Source organism: Ranitomeya imitator, chromosome 5, assembly GCF_032444005.1.
Source record: "Ranitomeya imitator isolate aRanImi1 chromosome 5, aRanImi1.pri, whole genome shotgun sequence".
Classification (NCBI taxonomy): domain Eukaryota; kingdom Metazoa; phylum Chordata; class Amphibia; order Anura; family Dendrobatidae; genus Ranitomeya; species Ranitomeya imitator.
This window is the reverse complement of record NC_091286.1, coordinates 195124672-195140417: the sequence shown is the minus strand read 5'-3', so window position 1 is coordinate 195140417 and position 15746 is coordinate 195124672. Positions and strand designations below refer to the sequence as shown.

At 40.7% G+C, this 15746-nt stretch overlaps 1 protein-coding gene across 1 annotated transcript in view; it reads left to right on the top strand.

Moving 5' to 3' along the window:
- The window catches only part of CEBPZ (CCAAT enhancer binding protein zeta), a 56539-nt gene extending 42952 nt beyond the window's left edge, over positions 1-13587 (top strand). The window contains exons 8-15 of the mRNA XM_069769467.1: positions 1187-1252; positions 2571-2637; positions 5414-5514; positions 6004-6061; positions 9176-9360; positions 12743-12804; positions 12933-13014; positions 13440-13587. Of these exons, the coding sequence (XP_069625568.1) occupies positions 1187-1252; positions 2571-2637; positions 5414-5514; positions 6004-6061; positions 9176-9360; positions 12743-12804; positions 12933-13014; positions 13440-13570 (752 nt within the window). The 3' untranslated portion in view covers positions 13571-13587. The remainder of the gene's footprint in view (positions 1-1186; positions 1253-2570; positions 2638-5413; positions 5515-6003; positions 6062-9175; positions 9361-12742; positions 12805-12932; positions 13015-13439) is intronic.
- Positions 13588-15746: the final 2159 nt, after the last annotated feature.

Sequence of the window (15746 nt, the reverse complement as noted above, 5' to 3'; positions counted from 1 at the left end):
ACATTTTGTTCCACACACAAAAAAAAAAAGAAAACAAAACTGTCTGTGTCTGGAAGGGGCTTAACTGCATGGTAAGCACAGGAAAGCGTGCTATAACACAGTGGTGGTATTGTGTTCTGTTTTTCTGCCAAAGACATATTGAGCATTTGCATAAGCTTAGGTTACCTCTGTGTTGTATTAGGTGTGACAACATTTCTTGAATCATATCTGCCACATTTTCAGACCGTTGATTCTTAAAGGGAACCTGTCTCTGTGAAAATGCCGTCCAAGCTGCAGGCACCATGTTGTAGAGCAAGGGGAGCTGAGTAGATTGTTATATACATTTGTCATAAAAAAATCTGCATCATCTGTGTTTTAATCATTTAATCCTCTGCTCTTTCTGGGATTTGTGGTCCTAACAGTGACTGACAGCTGCTTGCACACTTAGAGAAATAAAACTGTCAGTCACTGATAAGACGCATACTGGACTGAAAATCCAAGCTAGAGCAGAGGATTAAATGACGAAAGCAGGGATTACACTGCATGTTTTCTCACAAAACTATATATCGATCTACTCCACTCCCACTGCCCTGTAAGATTAGATAGCATTTTCAGGGGACATTGGGCTACAGCTGTCCGACCCTGCTGATTGTGACGCCCAGATGATGTGGTAGTGTTGGGAGACCCCCTTACACAAGATGATGTTGCGGGAGGATTGGGCAGTTTGAATTGAAATGCCTGATACAACCTGCCTAAAACGCCATCTAAGGAATATGATGGCTGCGCTAATACGCCCAGAAGTGCAGTGAGCGGGAGAACACGCCCTGCTCTAGGTACATGGAGCCCGGCACACACACTGTCCGTACACATGCTCACACAGGCCGGCAGCATTCAGACAGTGCTTGCTATGGAAGGTGAGTCTTGTCAATGAGGAGCACCGTGTACAGTGCTAGTATGGGTGTTATGGTGGCTATGTCCCCTACAGCACGGTATAGCCCATTTAAAATTAATTTTGGTGGTGACGGACTCCCTTTTAATATAGCGCATAATATAGAAAAAAATAGCCTAAAATTAAAAATTACATCATAGCATAAATCGTGATTTAAACAATAGGTAATTTTCTGGTTATACATTTTCTAAAAAGCTGAATGTGTGGATGATGAGTTCTCCATCTTGTCAGAATTTTTATATTCTCCTGTTTGTACAGAAAACAACAGAGGCTATTTAATTCACCAAAAGAAGAAGCTGTACATGAACCAAGAAAGACAGCCAGGTAAATATTTTTCATCTTCCACGACTTGCTAATTCTTCATTATTGGTAACGGTCTATCCTTTCTAAAACTACATAGGACCTTGTCCTCTGAAGACACGTGGCCGTGAATAACAAGCCTCACAGAACTGAGAACTGGTGCAGACTGTAAACCCTCTTCTGTTTACTTGCACCTCGTTATTAGGCAGGGTTCACACCTGCATGTGGGAGTCGGGGTTCATTTCTGTCCTAGGAACAGGAGAGGGAAGTCATGGCCAAAGCAAATTGGGTGCATAACTAATGCAAATGGAAGCAGAACAGCCCCGTTTATTATGGGATCAGTGTGGGTTCCAGCATGTCACTTTTTAGACTGGGGTCAAGGCACATCACGCACAACTTTTTTTTTTTTTTCACCTGATGGAACCCAGATAAACCCATTAATAACACTGGTATACAGTGATTTTTGTGCCAATGTTGTCTGAATGGCGTTATATTAAGTTTATGGTGCTGATTAAGAATATGACTGTGATTTTGCCAGATTGGCACTAGTTTTTTAGATATTTAATTACTGTACAATTTTGGCTTAAAAAACTCGCTTTCATACCATTTTAGGCCTACAAATTGTACAATAACAAATGATATTGTGGCACCGTGTCAGCCAGAAAAATTGATGTGAATACTTTTCTGCCCAATGATGACAAAAGTATTCTCAGTGATACCTTTATTGGCTAACCAGAAAATAATGTTTGCAGCTTTCAGAGCACAGAGGCTCCTTCTTCAGGCAGATTACAGATCGATTAATAAGAAACAAGCACAACATTTAAGGGATAGGACAGTAGGACATTTTTTGTTCAGGGGTTGGGAGGTGTGATGCCTCCTAAAGATAAACCAAGGAAATCAAATTAGGCACACCTCTCCATTTGTAACAAAATGCCTAATTTGATTTCCCCGTGGCAATATTTATTCAGCAGTTATGGACCTGTTGCACATCCATCTGGTGCATAGCCCCCATTACTGCGCTTTGATGCGAGCCATGAGATTGTGCGGCTCTGCACTGTATGCCGCAGGGGGTTACTGTGGCACAGCTGATTTGGAGTAGTGCACAATGCTTTTAATGTGTCATTTTGTAGCATTCAAATTTTATTCCGATACATTTTTAGTTAAAACAGATTTAAAGCCCCTAACTAAGTGATGTGGGCTTTTCATTCTATTCAGTATGGCAGTTTGCTCAGTCACGCATACTAATATTTTAGATCCAGGTGTTGTCTGAGTTACACAAGTATGAATGCTTCACTGAGGTTACCGATTTGTGACGTATTCTTATTTTAAAAATTATTTTTAGTGAATAGTGTTACTTTCCTTGAAAAAGAAGAGAGTGAAATCCCAGTAGATGAAATCTTCTTCCACAGGTAAAAACATGTTTAAGAATGAAATCTGTCAATAAAATGGATGTAATTCCTCAATGGTTAATGCAGTCTCTTTGTAAAACGCCTTCCGTTAGGGGTCACTAAGATGTCAGTGGTGTTTTTCATAGGCAAAAGATTAATCATTTTCACCAGTATTTTGGATCAGATTTTCATCACCGTAATGTCGGAGCACTAGTTTTTGCAATCAGATTTTAATCCATATATTATTATATGGCTTCTTAAAGGGAATCTGTCGGCAGGATTTCACCCCTCCAAACTATTTATATATGCAAGTCTTTCCTCCATTACTGAGAAATCAGTATTTGTATTGATATGTAAATGAGGCCAAAGAGCTATTTGTAGATCTGAAAACCCTGCCTTCCAGTTTTATTCCTGACCCAGCGCCGCCGCCTCCTATTTGACAGACGGCCTCATTGCTGTGTGACTTCAGGCAAAGGAGCTGTCAGTCAAGCAGGAGGCTCGTCGCTGGGTGGGAAATAGAGCTGCAGTGACATTAGCTTTAAGGTACCGTCACACTTAGCGACGCTGCAGCGATACCGACAACAATCCGGATCGCTGCAGCGTCGCTGTTTGGTCGCTGGAGAGCTGTGACACAGACCGCTCTCCAGCGACCAACGATGCCGGTAACCAGGGTAAACATTGGGTAACTAAGCGCAGGGCCGCGCTTAGTAACCCGATGTTTACCCTGGTTACCATCCTAAAAGTAAAAAAAACAAACACTACATACTTACCTACAGCCGTCTGTCCTCCAGCGCTGTGCTCTGCACTCCTCCTGTACTGACTGTGAGCACAGCGGCCGGAAAGCAGAGCGGTGACGTCACCGCTCTGCTTTCCAGCTGACCGACGCTCACAGCCAGTACAGGAGGAGTGCAGAGCACAGCGCTGGAGGACAGACGGCTGTAGGCAAGTATGTAGTGTTTGTTTTTTTTAACTTTTAGGATGGTAACCAGGGTAAACATCGGGTTACTAAGCGCGGCCCTGCGCTTAGTTACCCGATGTTTACCCTGGTTACCAGTGAAGACATCGCTGAATCGGTGTCACACACGCCGATTCAGCGATGTCTACGGTGAGTCCAGCGACCAAATAAAGTTCTGGACTTTCTTCCCCGACCAGCGACAGCACAGCAGGGGCCTGATCGCTGCTGCCTGTCACACTGGACGATATCGCTAGCGAGGACGCTGCAACGTCACGGATCGCTAGCGATATCGTCTAGTGTGACGGTACCTTTAGACTTGGAGCTTAATTTGCATATTAATTCAAATGCTCATAAAGCTGAATGCCTAGACTTAAAAAAAAAAACACGTACTTTTAATAAACTTTAGATAAATTAATAGTACAAGCAAATATAAGATACTTTGCATTGTATCTTATCAGATAAACTTCTTTCCCCACTTAAGGTACCGTTACACTAAGCGACTTACCAACGATCACGACCAGCGATACGACCTGGCCGTGATCGTTGGTAAGTCGTTGTGTGGTCGCTGGGGAGCTGTCACACAGACAGCTCTCTCCAGCGACCAACGATCCAGGGAAAGACTTCGGCATCGTTGAAACTGTCTTCAACGATGCCGAAGTCCCCGGGTAACCAAGGTAAACATCGGGTTACTAAGTGCATGGCCGCGCTTAGTAAGCCGATATTTACCCTGGTTACCATTGTAAAAGTTAAAAAAAAAAAAAAAAAACCACTACATACTCACATTCCGATGCCTGTCACGTCCCCCGCCGTCAGCTTCCCGCTCAGTGCTGGCCGTAAAGCAGAGCACAGTGGTGACGTCATCGCTGTGCTCTGCTTTACGGCCGACGGTGCTGACAGTCAGTGCAGGGAAGCTGACGGCGGGGGACGTGACAGACATCGGAATGTGAGTATGTACTGTTTTTTTTTTTTTTTTTTTTTTTTTTAACTTTTACAATGGTAACCAGGTTAAATATCGGGTTACTAAGTGCGGCCCTGCACTTAGTAACTTGATGTTTACCCTGGTTACAAGTGAACACCTCGCTGGATCGGCGTCACACAGGCCGATCCAGCGATGACAGCGGGTGATCAGCGACCAAAAAAGGGTCCTGATCATTCCCCACGACCAACGATCTCCCAGCAGGGGCCTGATCGTTGTTCGCTGTCACACATAAGGAGATCGTTAGCAGGATCATTGCTACGTCACAAAAAAGCGTGACGTTGCAACGATATCGTTAACGATATCGTTGTGTGAAGGTACCTTTATGGGACCCTTCTTCCTCTCCCCCCTGACTCCTGAACTTGCTGTCCAATGGAGAGGGGATGAGAAGCAGGGACAAGATCAGAAAGAAAGAAAACCATTGTCAGAGCTCCGTAACAAGTGTTTACCTCAGATCAAGACAGCTCGGCTCTGCTGTGTAATGTCCTCGCATGTTGCAGCACCTTGTCTGTGAGCTAAAACATAAATGAAGGAAGGCTTTGCAGTCCTCTCCTCGCCCAGCTCTGTGAATTGCATGTTACAGGTAGAACATGGAGAGGATAAAAGTCACATAACGGGCACAAAGTGGTAGTCCTCATATACCCACACAGGACACCTTATTCTGAACAGTTTCTTGAAAGCCCAATTCTGCAACGTATATAATATGGTTGGAGAAGAAATTGCTATGTCACATATCTTAGTACATTTCCAATGCTGGATATTTGCTTTTGACTAAACATATACAGAGAACAGCTGTAGTTTGCCATTCTTGCTTTGCCTTGTGTGGGTTTTTTCATATTTTTGTTTGGTTACTGTCCAAAATCTAGGTTCTTCAAGAAATTGTCTACAGATAAGCCAAAGCGTACCCGTAATGAAGATGAGGAGTGTATTGAAGATGTTGATGATGATGAGTTTGAAAAAATTCTTGGTAAGAGAACAAGCAAGCAGTCTCCTAAATAAGAATCATCTATTTTCTTCTTTCACTTTGTTACAAACCTGTTAGTATCCTATTGCTTTCTCTATTATAACTGCACACTCCGCTGACCTGCAGCATTTTGGCTCATGAACATATGATAAGGGAATTTATTCTGTTACCTCTTAATTTACTGCTAGAGCATTGGTTTCTTTTATTTATGGGATGGCTAATCACACTTGTCATGTAGCTCTACATAATATTGCTTTCAAGTAGCCAAAAAAGAAAATTATTCCATTGAGGAATGGAATTATGAGGGGAATAAAACCTGAGTTACTGTTTAATTTCCTGGAGTGCTGCTTCTACTTTGGTTATTTGGATTGGAGATGAGGGTCCGGGCTCCCTAAGCTTCACACACATGCTGATTCTTTTTTTTATTTGTGCATGAACTATGCTGTTTTAGTTCTGAAGTACGCTTATTGCTTTCATTTCCTTGTATTACAGACTCATTTGAAGGTGACAGTTTTAACAGCGTAGTGAAGAATGATCTTGATTTTGCTGGGTAAGTTTGTGAAAGATTAAACTAATTATGACTTTATACAGGGGACTTAGTGCTTCTCAGTGTCTTCTCAGCTCCTTGCAAGGCCAAGGATACAACTTGGGCTGCACTCCAAAAGAGAGGGTTTATCAGCTAAAGGAGAGGTTCAAATTGAAGGGGCAGAACCATGCACAGACTCCTTGGCCATGCCAAGGATGCATCGAGGACCCACCATTTATATATGTGATTAAAAGGAGATATATATATATATAACCAAACAAGCAGTCAAAACGTCCCAATATATGCAAATATGGAACAAACTTTATTAGGAATATAAAAACAGGTATACAGCATGGCAGGCAAAATGAATCCCCGTCGTGAAACCCTACACATAACGAAAGGACCAGATAGGATGCACGTGAACACCCATCTACAGTGATCAGAAAGTCTTCATAAAGTATACCGCTATAACCCACATGTTAGGCAAAGTAACAACAGCTGCCAAAAAAATCCATGTGACCATAAGTACACCTATAGGGTTAATACATCCCACAGTGGGAGGTCACACCACACTTGCACGCCGTACCAGTCCACGTGTCTGCAAATTGTTCCAGGAAATTTTGCATTCAAAAAGTCAAATGGCGCTCGTTCCTTCCTTGGCTTCAGTGGTTTTCTTCCTCATATTGGGTATTGGAATGCTCACGAGAAAATACACAGCAAATTTTAGGATCCATTGTTTCTTGTCAAAATAAAAAATTGGATCTGAAATAAATTTTTTGTGAAAAAAAAGTTAGTGTTTTTTTTTTCCCATCATTCCAAAAATTCCTGTGAAGCACCTGAAGGGTTAATAAACTTCTTGAATGTGTTTTTGAGCACCTTGAGGGGTGCAGTTTTTAGAATGGTGTCACTTTTGGGTATTTTCTATCCTACAGACCCTTCATAGTGACTTCAATTTTGATGTGGTCGCTAAAAACAAGTGTTTTGTGAGAAAAATGAGAAATTGCTGCTCAACTTTTAACCCTTATAACTTCCTACCAAAAAAATAATTGGTTCCAAAATTGTGCTGATGTAAAGTAGACATGTGGGAAATGTTACTTATTAACTATTTTCTGTTTATTAACTATTTTGTGTGACATATCTCTATGATTTAAGGGCATGAAAATTCAAAGTTGGAAAATTCCAAAATTTTCACCAAACTTCCAACCAACAAATAAGTCATATCAAAGCAATTTTACCACTATCATAAAATGTCGCGAAAAAACATTCTCAGAATCAGCGGGATCTGTTGAAGTCTTCCAGAGTTATCTAATATATAATTGCCTAGAATACTACTTCCTGCAATTTGTGCCAACTTCCTGTCCGGAGCTAATGTCCGGAGCTAATGTCCGGAGATAAGTGACGTCAACAGTGTCCAGTGTCTGATTGGTTGCCGCCTGCTGCGAGCGACCAATCAGAAACGTGCCGTACTGTGACACACTCCGCCCGCCATTTTGGTGTGATTTTTGAATTTTTACCTCACAGCAAGTTTCTACTGCGTGGAGGCGGGCCCAGTGACGTTGCTCTTCAAGCTCCTGCCGAATTTCGTCAAAAAAATGATAATACCATTTACCAAAACTATATATATTTAGTTGTGAAGTGGTTCAGTGACATTTTCACACCAATTTTGAACTTTTGTTTGGTGTTTTCTCCATATACTGCCTATTATTTTTGTTCTTTCTTACTATTATTTATTAATTGTATTATTCTTACATTTGAATAAATAAAGTATATATGGATTCTAGACTCCGATTCTTTAGAATCGGGCTGCCATCTAGTAACCTCATAAAGTGACAGTGGTCAGAATTGTAAAAATGGCCCGGTCATTAACGTGCAAACCACCCTCGGTGGTAAAGGGGTTCACTATTGGACGCCAGGCTACTCCTCCATATGCAGTTTCATGGATAAGGATGAGTGCAGTGTTAGAATAAATTCTATTTATCTACTAACGGTCTCGCACTACATGTGATACTCTTCGGATACTGGTAATGAAACTACTTACCATTGGCACATGCATTTCTAATACTGCTTAACTGAGCCCAGCAGTTCAGATGGAAGATCCAGGACATCGTCTGCATTGATCCCATTGTATGCGCAAATATTCTCACCCCCTTTGACTCCAGTATGGAGTTTCCACCACTGCTCCCAGTGTGTTATTGTTGGCAATGCTTATGGATTGTAAGCTTGTGAGCAGGACCCTCACTCCTGGTGTCTGTTGAATTATGTTACTCTGTAAGTGTTGTGGAATATATTGGTGCTATAGAAATATTTATTATTAATGCTGAGTAGTGATGAGCGAGTATAACAAACAGGCAAGCCCCACATGTATTCAAGCTGTCTAGCAGTTGCAAATCATGCAGCTGCGTCGACAAACAATCTCCAAGCACGCCAAAATACTTGGAGACCTCCCGAGCATGCTCGGAGAAACTTGAGTAACGAGCATACTCACTCAACACTAATGCTGACATATAATAATAATAATAATAATAATAATAATAATCTTTATTTTTATATAGCGCTAACATATTCCGCAGCGCTTTACAGTTTTTGCACACATTATCTACAGCGTTGTAGACTACCCTAGTCTGTGCCGTCAAATCGAGAAGAGCAGTTAATCAGTTATTGGCCGCATTGCTGCAGACAATAACGGACACCAGGTAAGTGGCGGAAACTCAGCACTGGACCCAGGGAAGGTGACTAAAGTTCAGTTGTTAGTTTTTTTTTTTTCGTTTAAACATACTGCAGCTGAGATTCAAAAGTTTTCCCAAACTCAAAAAACCCCTTTAAGCTTGTTGCAAGTGCGGCACAGAACATGTTCAGCAATAACTGCATCTTTGCAATTGTGCTGCTATTTGCATACTAGTCCCTAAAATGTTCCGGCTTTTAAATAAATGTTGTCTTTTATTACTTGATTTCGGTACACAATTTTTAGCGTTCAATGGTGAACTTTCTGTGACTACCAAACCAGGGTGCTAATTCTGTTTTTAGAAATAAGGAATCATAAGGGTCCTTAGAATTGACTTGAAGTGTAATTTCTACATACATCTTCCAGACTTAGTTTACCTCAACAGTAATATTTTTTTTTTTTTTTTTACATGTTAGGAACTTAAAACCAAATGCTAAATCTTCTAAGAAAACCGAAGATGATTCTGATTCAGATTGGGATGTTGATCCTGAGGACGAAGATGAAGAAATTTCATTGGGTAGCATGTGTGAAGAAGACTTTGAAGCTGATGAAACTGGGGGAGTTTTCATGGACACTTCAGAAACCTCTGATACTGAACAAGGTAGTGATGTCAATATGTAGTACTTTGTCGTTTTCACAATAAGTTATTGTTGCCATTGACAATGTTGTACTTAGAGGGAGTAGTGCCAGAGACTTGCCATTGTAAGACTGTCAATGCTTCAGGCAATATGGATGTATAAAGGGCCCATACATCACATGTAATCAATTAATAATCTGGTAACTATTGAATATCAGACAATAATTGCAAAACATGTTTGCTATCCTTAATGAAACCCGGAATTGAGTTTACAACAATCTGTCAACCCATCCACTGAGATGTTCTCATCTTCAAATTTCTGTCCCAATATGTAGTAGGTGTAATAATATTCTCAAATGCCTCCATATCAAAATGTAGAATAGTTATTCTGATTTACTATTGCACTTACCCTATGTAGGGCATTGCGTATCTTGGGTATCCATGGTTATGACTGCTAATTTTCCCTATTTCATTGGTTGTAACCGTGGATACTTAAGTTACTGCAATGCCCTATACATGGGGTAAGTGACCTGGTGAATCAGAAGAATTATATACTGCCAATGGGAGATATTTTCTAATATTATTATACCTACTACATATTGGGATAGGATCTTGGAAATGGGAATACCCCTCTAAGGGAACCAATTCTGGCAACAATGGGATGCATGGGGAGAGAAGAAAGATGAGTTTGTGCACCTTGGGAAGAGAGTGAAATATAGGGGTAATAGGGCAAGGAAGGTACCATCAATCTCCCCCGATTTTTTTTTTTTTTTTTTTTTTTTTTTTTTGTTTTGTTAGCATGCCTTTATACATGACCCCCCCCCCCCCCCCCCCTTTTTAACAAAAAATGTAACTTTTCTTTCTTTACTTTATTTTGTCCCACTGTGGTGCTTTAATTTTTTGCAGGGTAATTGCTTGTATAGCATAGGGATGCAGGAGCATTCCTATGTTATGCAAGCTGTTAGCACTGCACTGACAGGTAAACTTGCCTCATTATGCTCTGAGCATGATGAAGCAACTTTGCTAGCTCGGGTGACCTGGATGTCGTCATGCAGGGGTGTCTGGCGGGGGTGTCCGGTGCTGTTTCAGGTGTCTCCGCTTATGCAGGAGGCTCTTATCTTGGTGCCGAGATCGCCATCTGCGCACGCGCCACCCCTCGGCTACCATTTTCCGAGTCCACCACAAAGGAAACCGTGGAACTGCGGGGGGCTCTGGCCTGTCACAAAATGTCGGCAGAGCCCCCCACAGCACTTTCGGGCACCCCCACAGTGCCGGGCAGCAGCACCACTGGGCACCCACTGCACCGCCGGATACCCCTTCATCCCAGCTTGCGGCGTGCAGCAACAGTACCGGAAAGGTATATCTGCATTATAAGACGCACCTCCATTTTCCCCCCAAATTTGGGGGGAAGAAAGCGCATCTTATAATCTAAAAAATGCAGTATATAATTTTTTTTTTTTTTCTTAATAAATGTTAACCAAAAACTTTTTGCTTAACAAGCAAAAATCACTTCTTGGACTACTGGGTCAGAATTTGTAACTTTAAAAAACAAAAAAACAACTAGCACATAAAGAATCAGACAAAAATATCTGGAATACGAAGCTCTACTCAGTGGAAAACGATACATTAAAAATACAAGTGAGCACATACATAGACTACAAAAAAGGCACAAATATAAAAAAAAAACTAAATCAAACTCCCCTTTATCACCCCCTTAGTTAGGTAAAAGTAATAAAATAAAAAATGTTATTTATTTCCATTAGGGTTAGAGTTGGGCTAAAAGTAGGGTTAAGGTTGGGCTAAAGCTAGGATTAAGGTTGGGCTAAAGCTAGGATTAGGGTTGGGCTAAAGCTAGGATTAGGGTTGGGCTAAAGCTAGGATTAGGGTTGGGCTAAAGCTAGGATTAGGGTTGGGCTAAAGCTAGGATTAGGGTTGGGCTAAAGCTAGGATTAGGGTTGGGCTAAAGCTAGGATTAGGGTTGGGCTAAAGCTAGGATTAGGGTTGGGCTAAAGCTAGGGTTAGGGTTGGGCTAAAGCTAGGGTTAGGGTTGGGCTAAAGCTAGGGTTAGGGTTGGGCTAAAGGTAGGGTTAGGGTTGTGCTAAAGGTAGGGTTAGGGTTGTGCTAAAGGTAGGGTTAGGGTTGGGCTAAAGGAAGGGTTAGGGTTGGGCTAAAGGAAGGGTTAGGGTTGGGCTAAAGGAAGGGTTAGGGTTGGGCTAAGGTTGTGGTTGGGATTACAGTTGGGGTTAGGGATGTGTTATGGTTAGGGGTGGGTTAGGGTTGGAGTTAGAATTGGGGAGGTTCCACTGTTTAGGTACATCAGGGGGTCTCCAAACACGACATGGCACCACCATTGATTCCAGCCTATTTTGCGTTCAAAAAGTCAAACAGTGCTCCCTCTCTTCTGAGCCCTGCCATGCACCCAAACAGTGGCTTTCCCCCACATATGGGGTATCGGCGTACTCAGAAGACATTGAACAACAAATTTTGTGGTCCATTTTCTCCTGATACCCTTATGAAAATTTTAAAAAAAATGGTTCCAATGTAAAAAAATTTTGTGGGAAAAAAAGTAAAAAAATAAAAGTAAAATGTTCATTTTTTCCTTCCACATTGCTTTAGTTCTCGTGAAGCACATGAAGGGTTAATAAACTTCTTGAATGGTTTTGCGCAACTTGAGGGGTGAAGTTTTTAGAATGGTGTCACTTTTGGGTATTTTCCGTTATATTGACCTTCCTCCCCCCCCCCCCCAACTCGCTTCAAATGTGAGGTGGTCCCTTAAAAAAAAAATTAAAAAAAAAGTTTTGGTGGAAAAAAGAGAAATCGCTGGTGAACTTTTAACCCTTATAGCGTCCCAGCAAAAAAATTGTATCCAAAATTGTGCTGATGTACAGTTGGCATGTGGGAAATGTTATTGTATTTTTTGCGATATGACTCTGATTTAAGGGTACAAAAATTAAGTTTAAAAATTGCAAAATTTTGAACATTTTGGCCAAATTTCTGTTTTTTTTCCTAAATAAACACAAGTCATATCAAAGAAATTTTACCACTAACATGAAGTACAATACGTCACGAAAAAACATTCTCATAATCAGTGGGATACGTTGAAGCGTTCTAGAGCTGTAACTCATAAAGTGACAGTGGTCAGAATGGTAAAAATTGTCTTGGCTCATTACGATACGATACGCTTTATTGATCCCGAGGGAAATTATGGTAAGTACCAAATTGGCTCTGTCACTAAGGGGTTAAAACCATGATCGTATGAATGCAGTTTCCATAGTTCTAATTCTCGTGTATCAAAAAAGTATGGCCAAATGAATACAAAATTGATCTTTCGTATAGGAGGGAGAACAGAATAATGTGCTACTGATGCTTAACTGTCATTTAATAATTTTATATCTTTATCACACAGATTTAAAAAAAGGAAAGAAGAGACGTTTGGAAGAAGATGAGATGTTTGCTGCTGCAGAGGAGGTATTCATTATTTTATTTTATTTTATTTTTTCTCATTTACCAGAAATATCCAAGTATAAATGATTTAAGATTTTTAAGTCATTAGAAGGTGCGTTCAAGTAAACATTAATGTTTTGGATCTTTTTCAGTTTGGGGATCTATTAGACGACAACACTGGTTCTAAATTTGACAATATTGGAATAAATGCCATGTCAAATAAAGAAAATGCAAGTAAGTATAATATGTAACTGATATCAAACATGTATGTGGTTTATAGAAAATGTTTGAGTTGACTTCAAACAAACAATATACTGCACTGCTCCATGATGTCTGTATGCTTGAGTGTAATCCAAGCAGAAACTTCTGATGAGACCTCCATAGAAAGCAGACAAGAGATGAAAGCGCTCATCAACAAGAATCAGTGGCACACCATTTATGAACATGACCATGGGTTTTCCCTCTTGGTTTCTGCTTGAGCATAAACTTGGTAACTGTGTGCTGGGATTGGTAGCTTTATCTCTACTATGCCTAGTTTCACAGTTACATTGGTTATTATCTTGTATGTGTCTATCGTTTTAAGTAAAAGCATTTTGTCTTAAAAGAAACAGTATTTGTGGTTCCAGTGCTGGCTATAACACTCTTATTTCTAAATCAAGGTATCAAGCAACTCAAGTGGGAAGCACAACGAGACGACTGGATTCACAACAGAGATGCTAAAAATATCATCAAGAAAAAAAGAAAATTCAATCAAACAAAAATTCATAAAAAGGGCAGAAATAAAAAATAAATACTTTTTGTTGTGTATTTTGTATGTCTCAGACACTGTTTTATGTATTAAATCAATTGTGAGAAAAAGATTAACAGATCTAATGTTTAGTGAATGTTCATTGATTTAAAAAAATTTTTTAAGATAATACAGTTAAGACAATGTCATTATATAAACTCCCCCACCACCTTGCTCATATTAAGGGTACGTTCAGACGAAAGAATTACTCGCGTGAGGATCACATCACAATCCATGGACTTTCTCTTTACTCCTCTGTCCGGAGAATGACAGTATGTCTTCATATGCAGCTGTCACGCTCTGGTCGGGAGAGCCGAGGACCAGTCCGAGGATTGCAACGGGATCCTCGCGGGAGTAATACGGCCATCTGACTGCACCCTAAGAGTATACAAATTCATATTGCTCGATCTATTAGTCCAAAGCCAACAAGAAGATGTTTGAGCAGGGGTGTCAAACTGCATTCCTCGAGGGCCGCAAACCATGCGTGTTTTCAAGATTTCCTTAGCTTTGCACAAGGTGCTGTAATCATTATGTGTGTAGGTGGTTAAATTATCACCTGTGCAGTACAAGGAAATCCTGAAAACATGACCTGTCTGCAGCCCTAGAGGAATGCAGTTTGACACCTCTGCGTTAGAGGACCTCTGACCAATTTTTTTTTTTTTAAATGTACCTTCCTGCACTTAGTAACAGGGATGGCCATAATATTTTTCCTCCACTCAACTGTGGAGATACAGGGCACTGAAATTACTGGTGCCCTAATGTGTTTTATTTAGTTTGGTTCTGTGGGCATTTACTTTGAACCCATTATGATGCCGTCCAATCATAAATAGGCAGCATCCATAGGTAGGAAAAAGTAGACATCCATAGTTGTAACGCAAATGCGTCCAATCATAAATAGGCAGCATCCATAGGTAGGAAAAAGTAGACATCCATAGTTGTAACGCAAATGAAACACCCATTGAGGTTCCTGTCTATTTTCTCTAACAGTAATAATAATTATTCTCGGTCTTCAGCTGGTCCCGTGACGTTCCTAGTTCTCGAGAGGGAGGCATGGTAACGTATGACCGTTTTTCACAGGGTGGGCAGGAGCAGTCGAGGACAGGGGGTAAGTATTATTGTTAGGGAGCGAGAAGGGGGCATTGTCAGTATAGCTCCTGACTTCAAAGAGCGTTTTGTTTGTCACAATGGTGGATGTCTACTTTTTCCTACGGAAGGACGCTGACTTTTATGAATGAACAGTCTCATAGTGGAATGAATATACACATCCACAGAGCTGAATGAAATGAAATGCCCTGTTGAATGATAAAAAAATTAGTCTCCAGTAATTTCTATGTCCTGTATCTCCACATGAGAAAAGAAAGAAAAAACCAGCTCACCGATCTTGCAACGGTGCTCGGAACTCCGTCCTGAGGAGACGTGATGACATAGGAAATGAAAAAACAATTGTTCCAGCTGCTCCAAGATGAAATGTAAATCTTTAATCCAAAATCATTAAAATGTATACTGCTCCTAGGACATCACCATAACACATGTGAGGAAAGCGACGCGTTTCGACTGTGACAACGGTCTTTGTCAAAGACCTGTATCTCCATAGCAAAGTTTAAAATAAAAAAAAAAATGTTTACATTCCTGCTGGTACGAGGCAAAAATTATAAGGCAAAAATTGTTAAAGGTCCTCTTTAACTTACGATAACAATAAGTATCATATTTATCTGTAGGTCCAGACAAAAAATCACTGATTCAAATTAAGTGTTAGGTACAAACCCCAATATGAGATTTGTTCAAAAGTACGAGAGAAAAAGGGGAAATGGAGAAAATTGGTGAGCTACCACCAACTCAAATTTTTATACTGTGAGGAAAAAACATCGATCACCTGGATCAAAAGAGAGTCTAAAACGCTACAGAACCCAGAATCCCCAGATTTTTCGTTTTCAGGCTATATATATTTCATACAATATAGATTGGATAGCTCTTGCAGCCACTTGTGAGTGGGCCAGTTGTGGGCTATTGGCCACTGGTTTGTGGTTAATAACTTTAAGCAAAAATGTTTTCCAGGAGGTCCCTCCTGACGGCACCATGGAGCTCGTCCTTCTTATCCTTACAGGGACAGGAAACACGAGAGGTTAAAAGGCCCCTCCCACACTCGACCTTTAATATTGTTCCTATCCCTATGAGGACA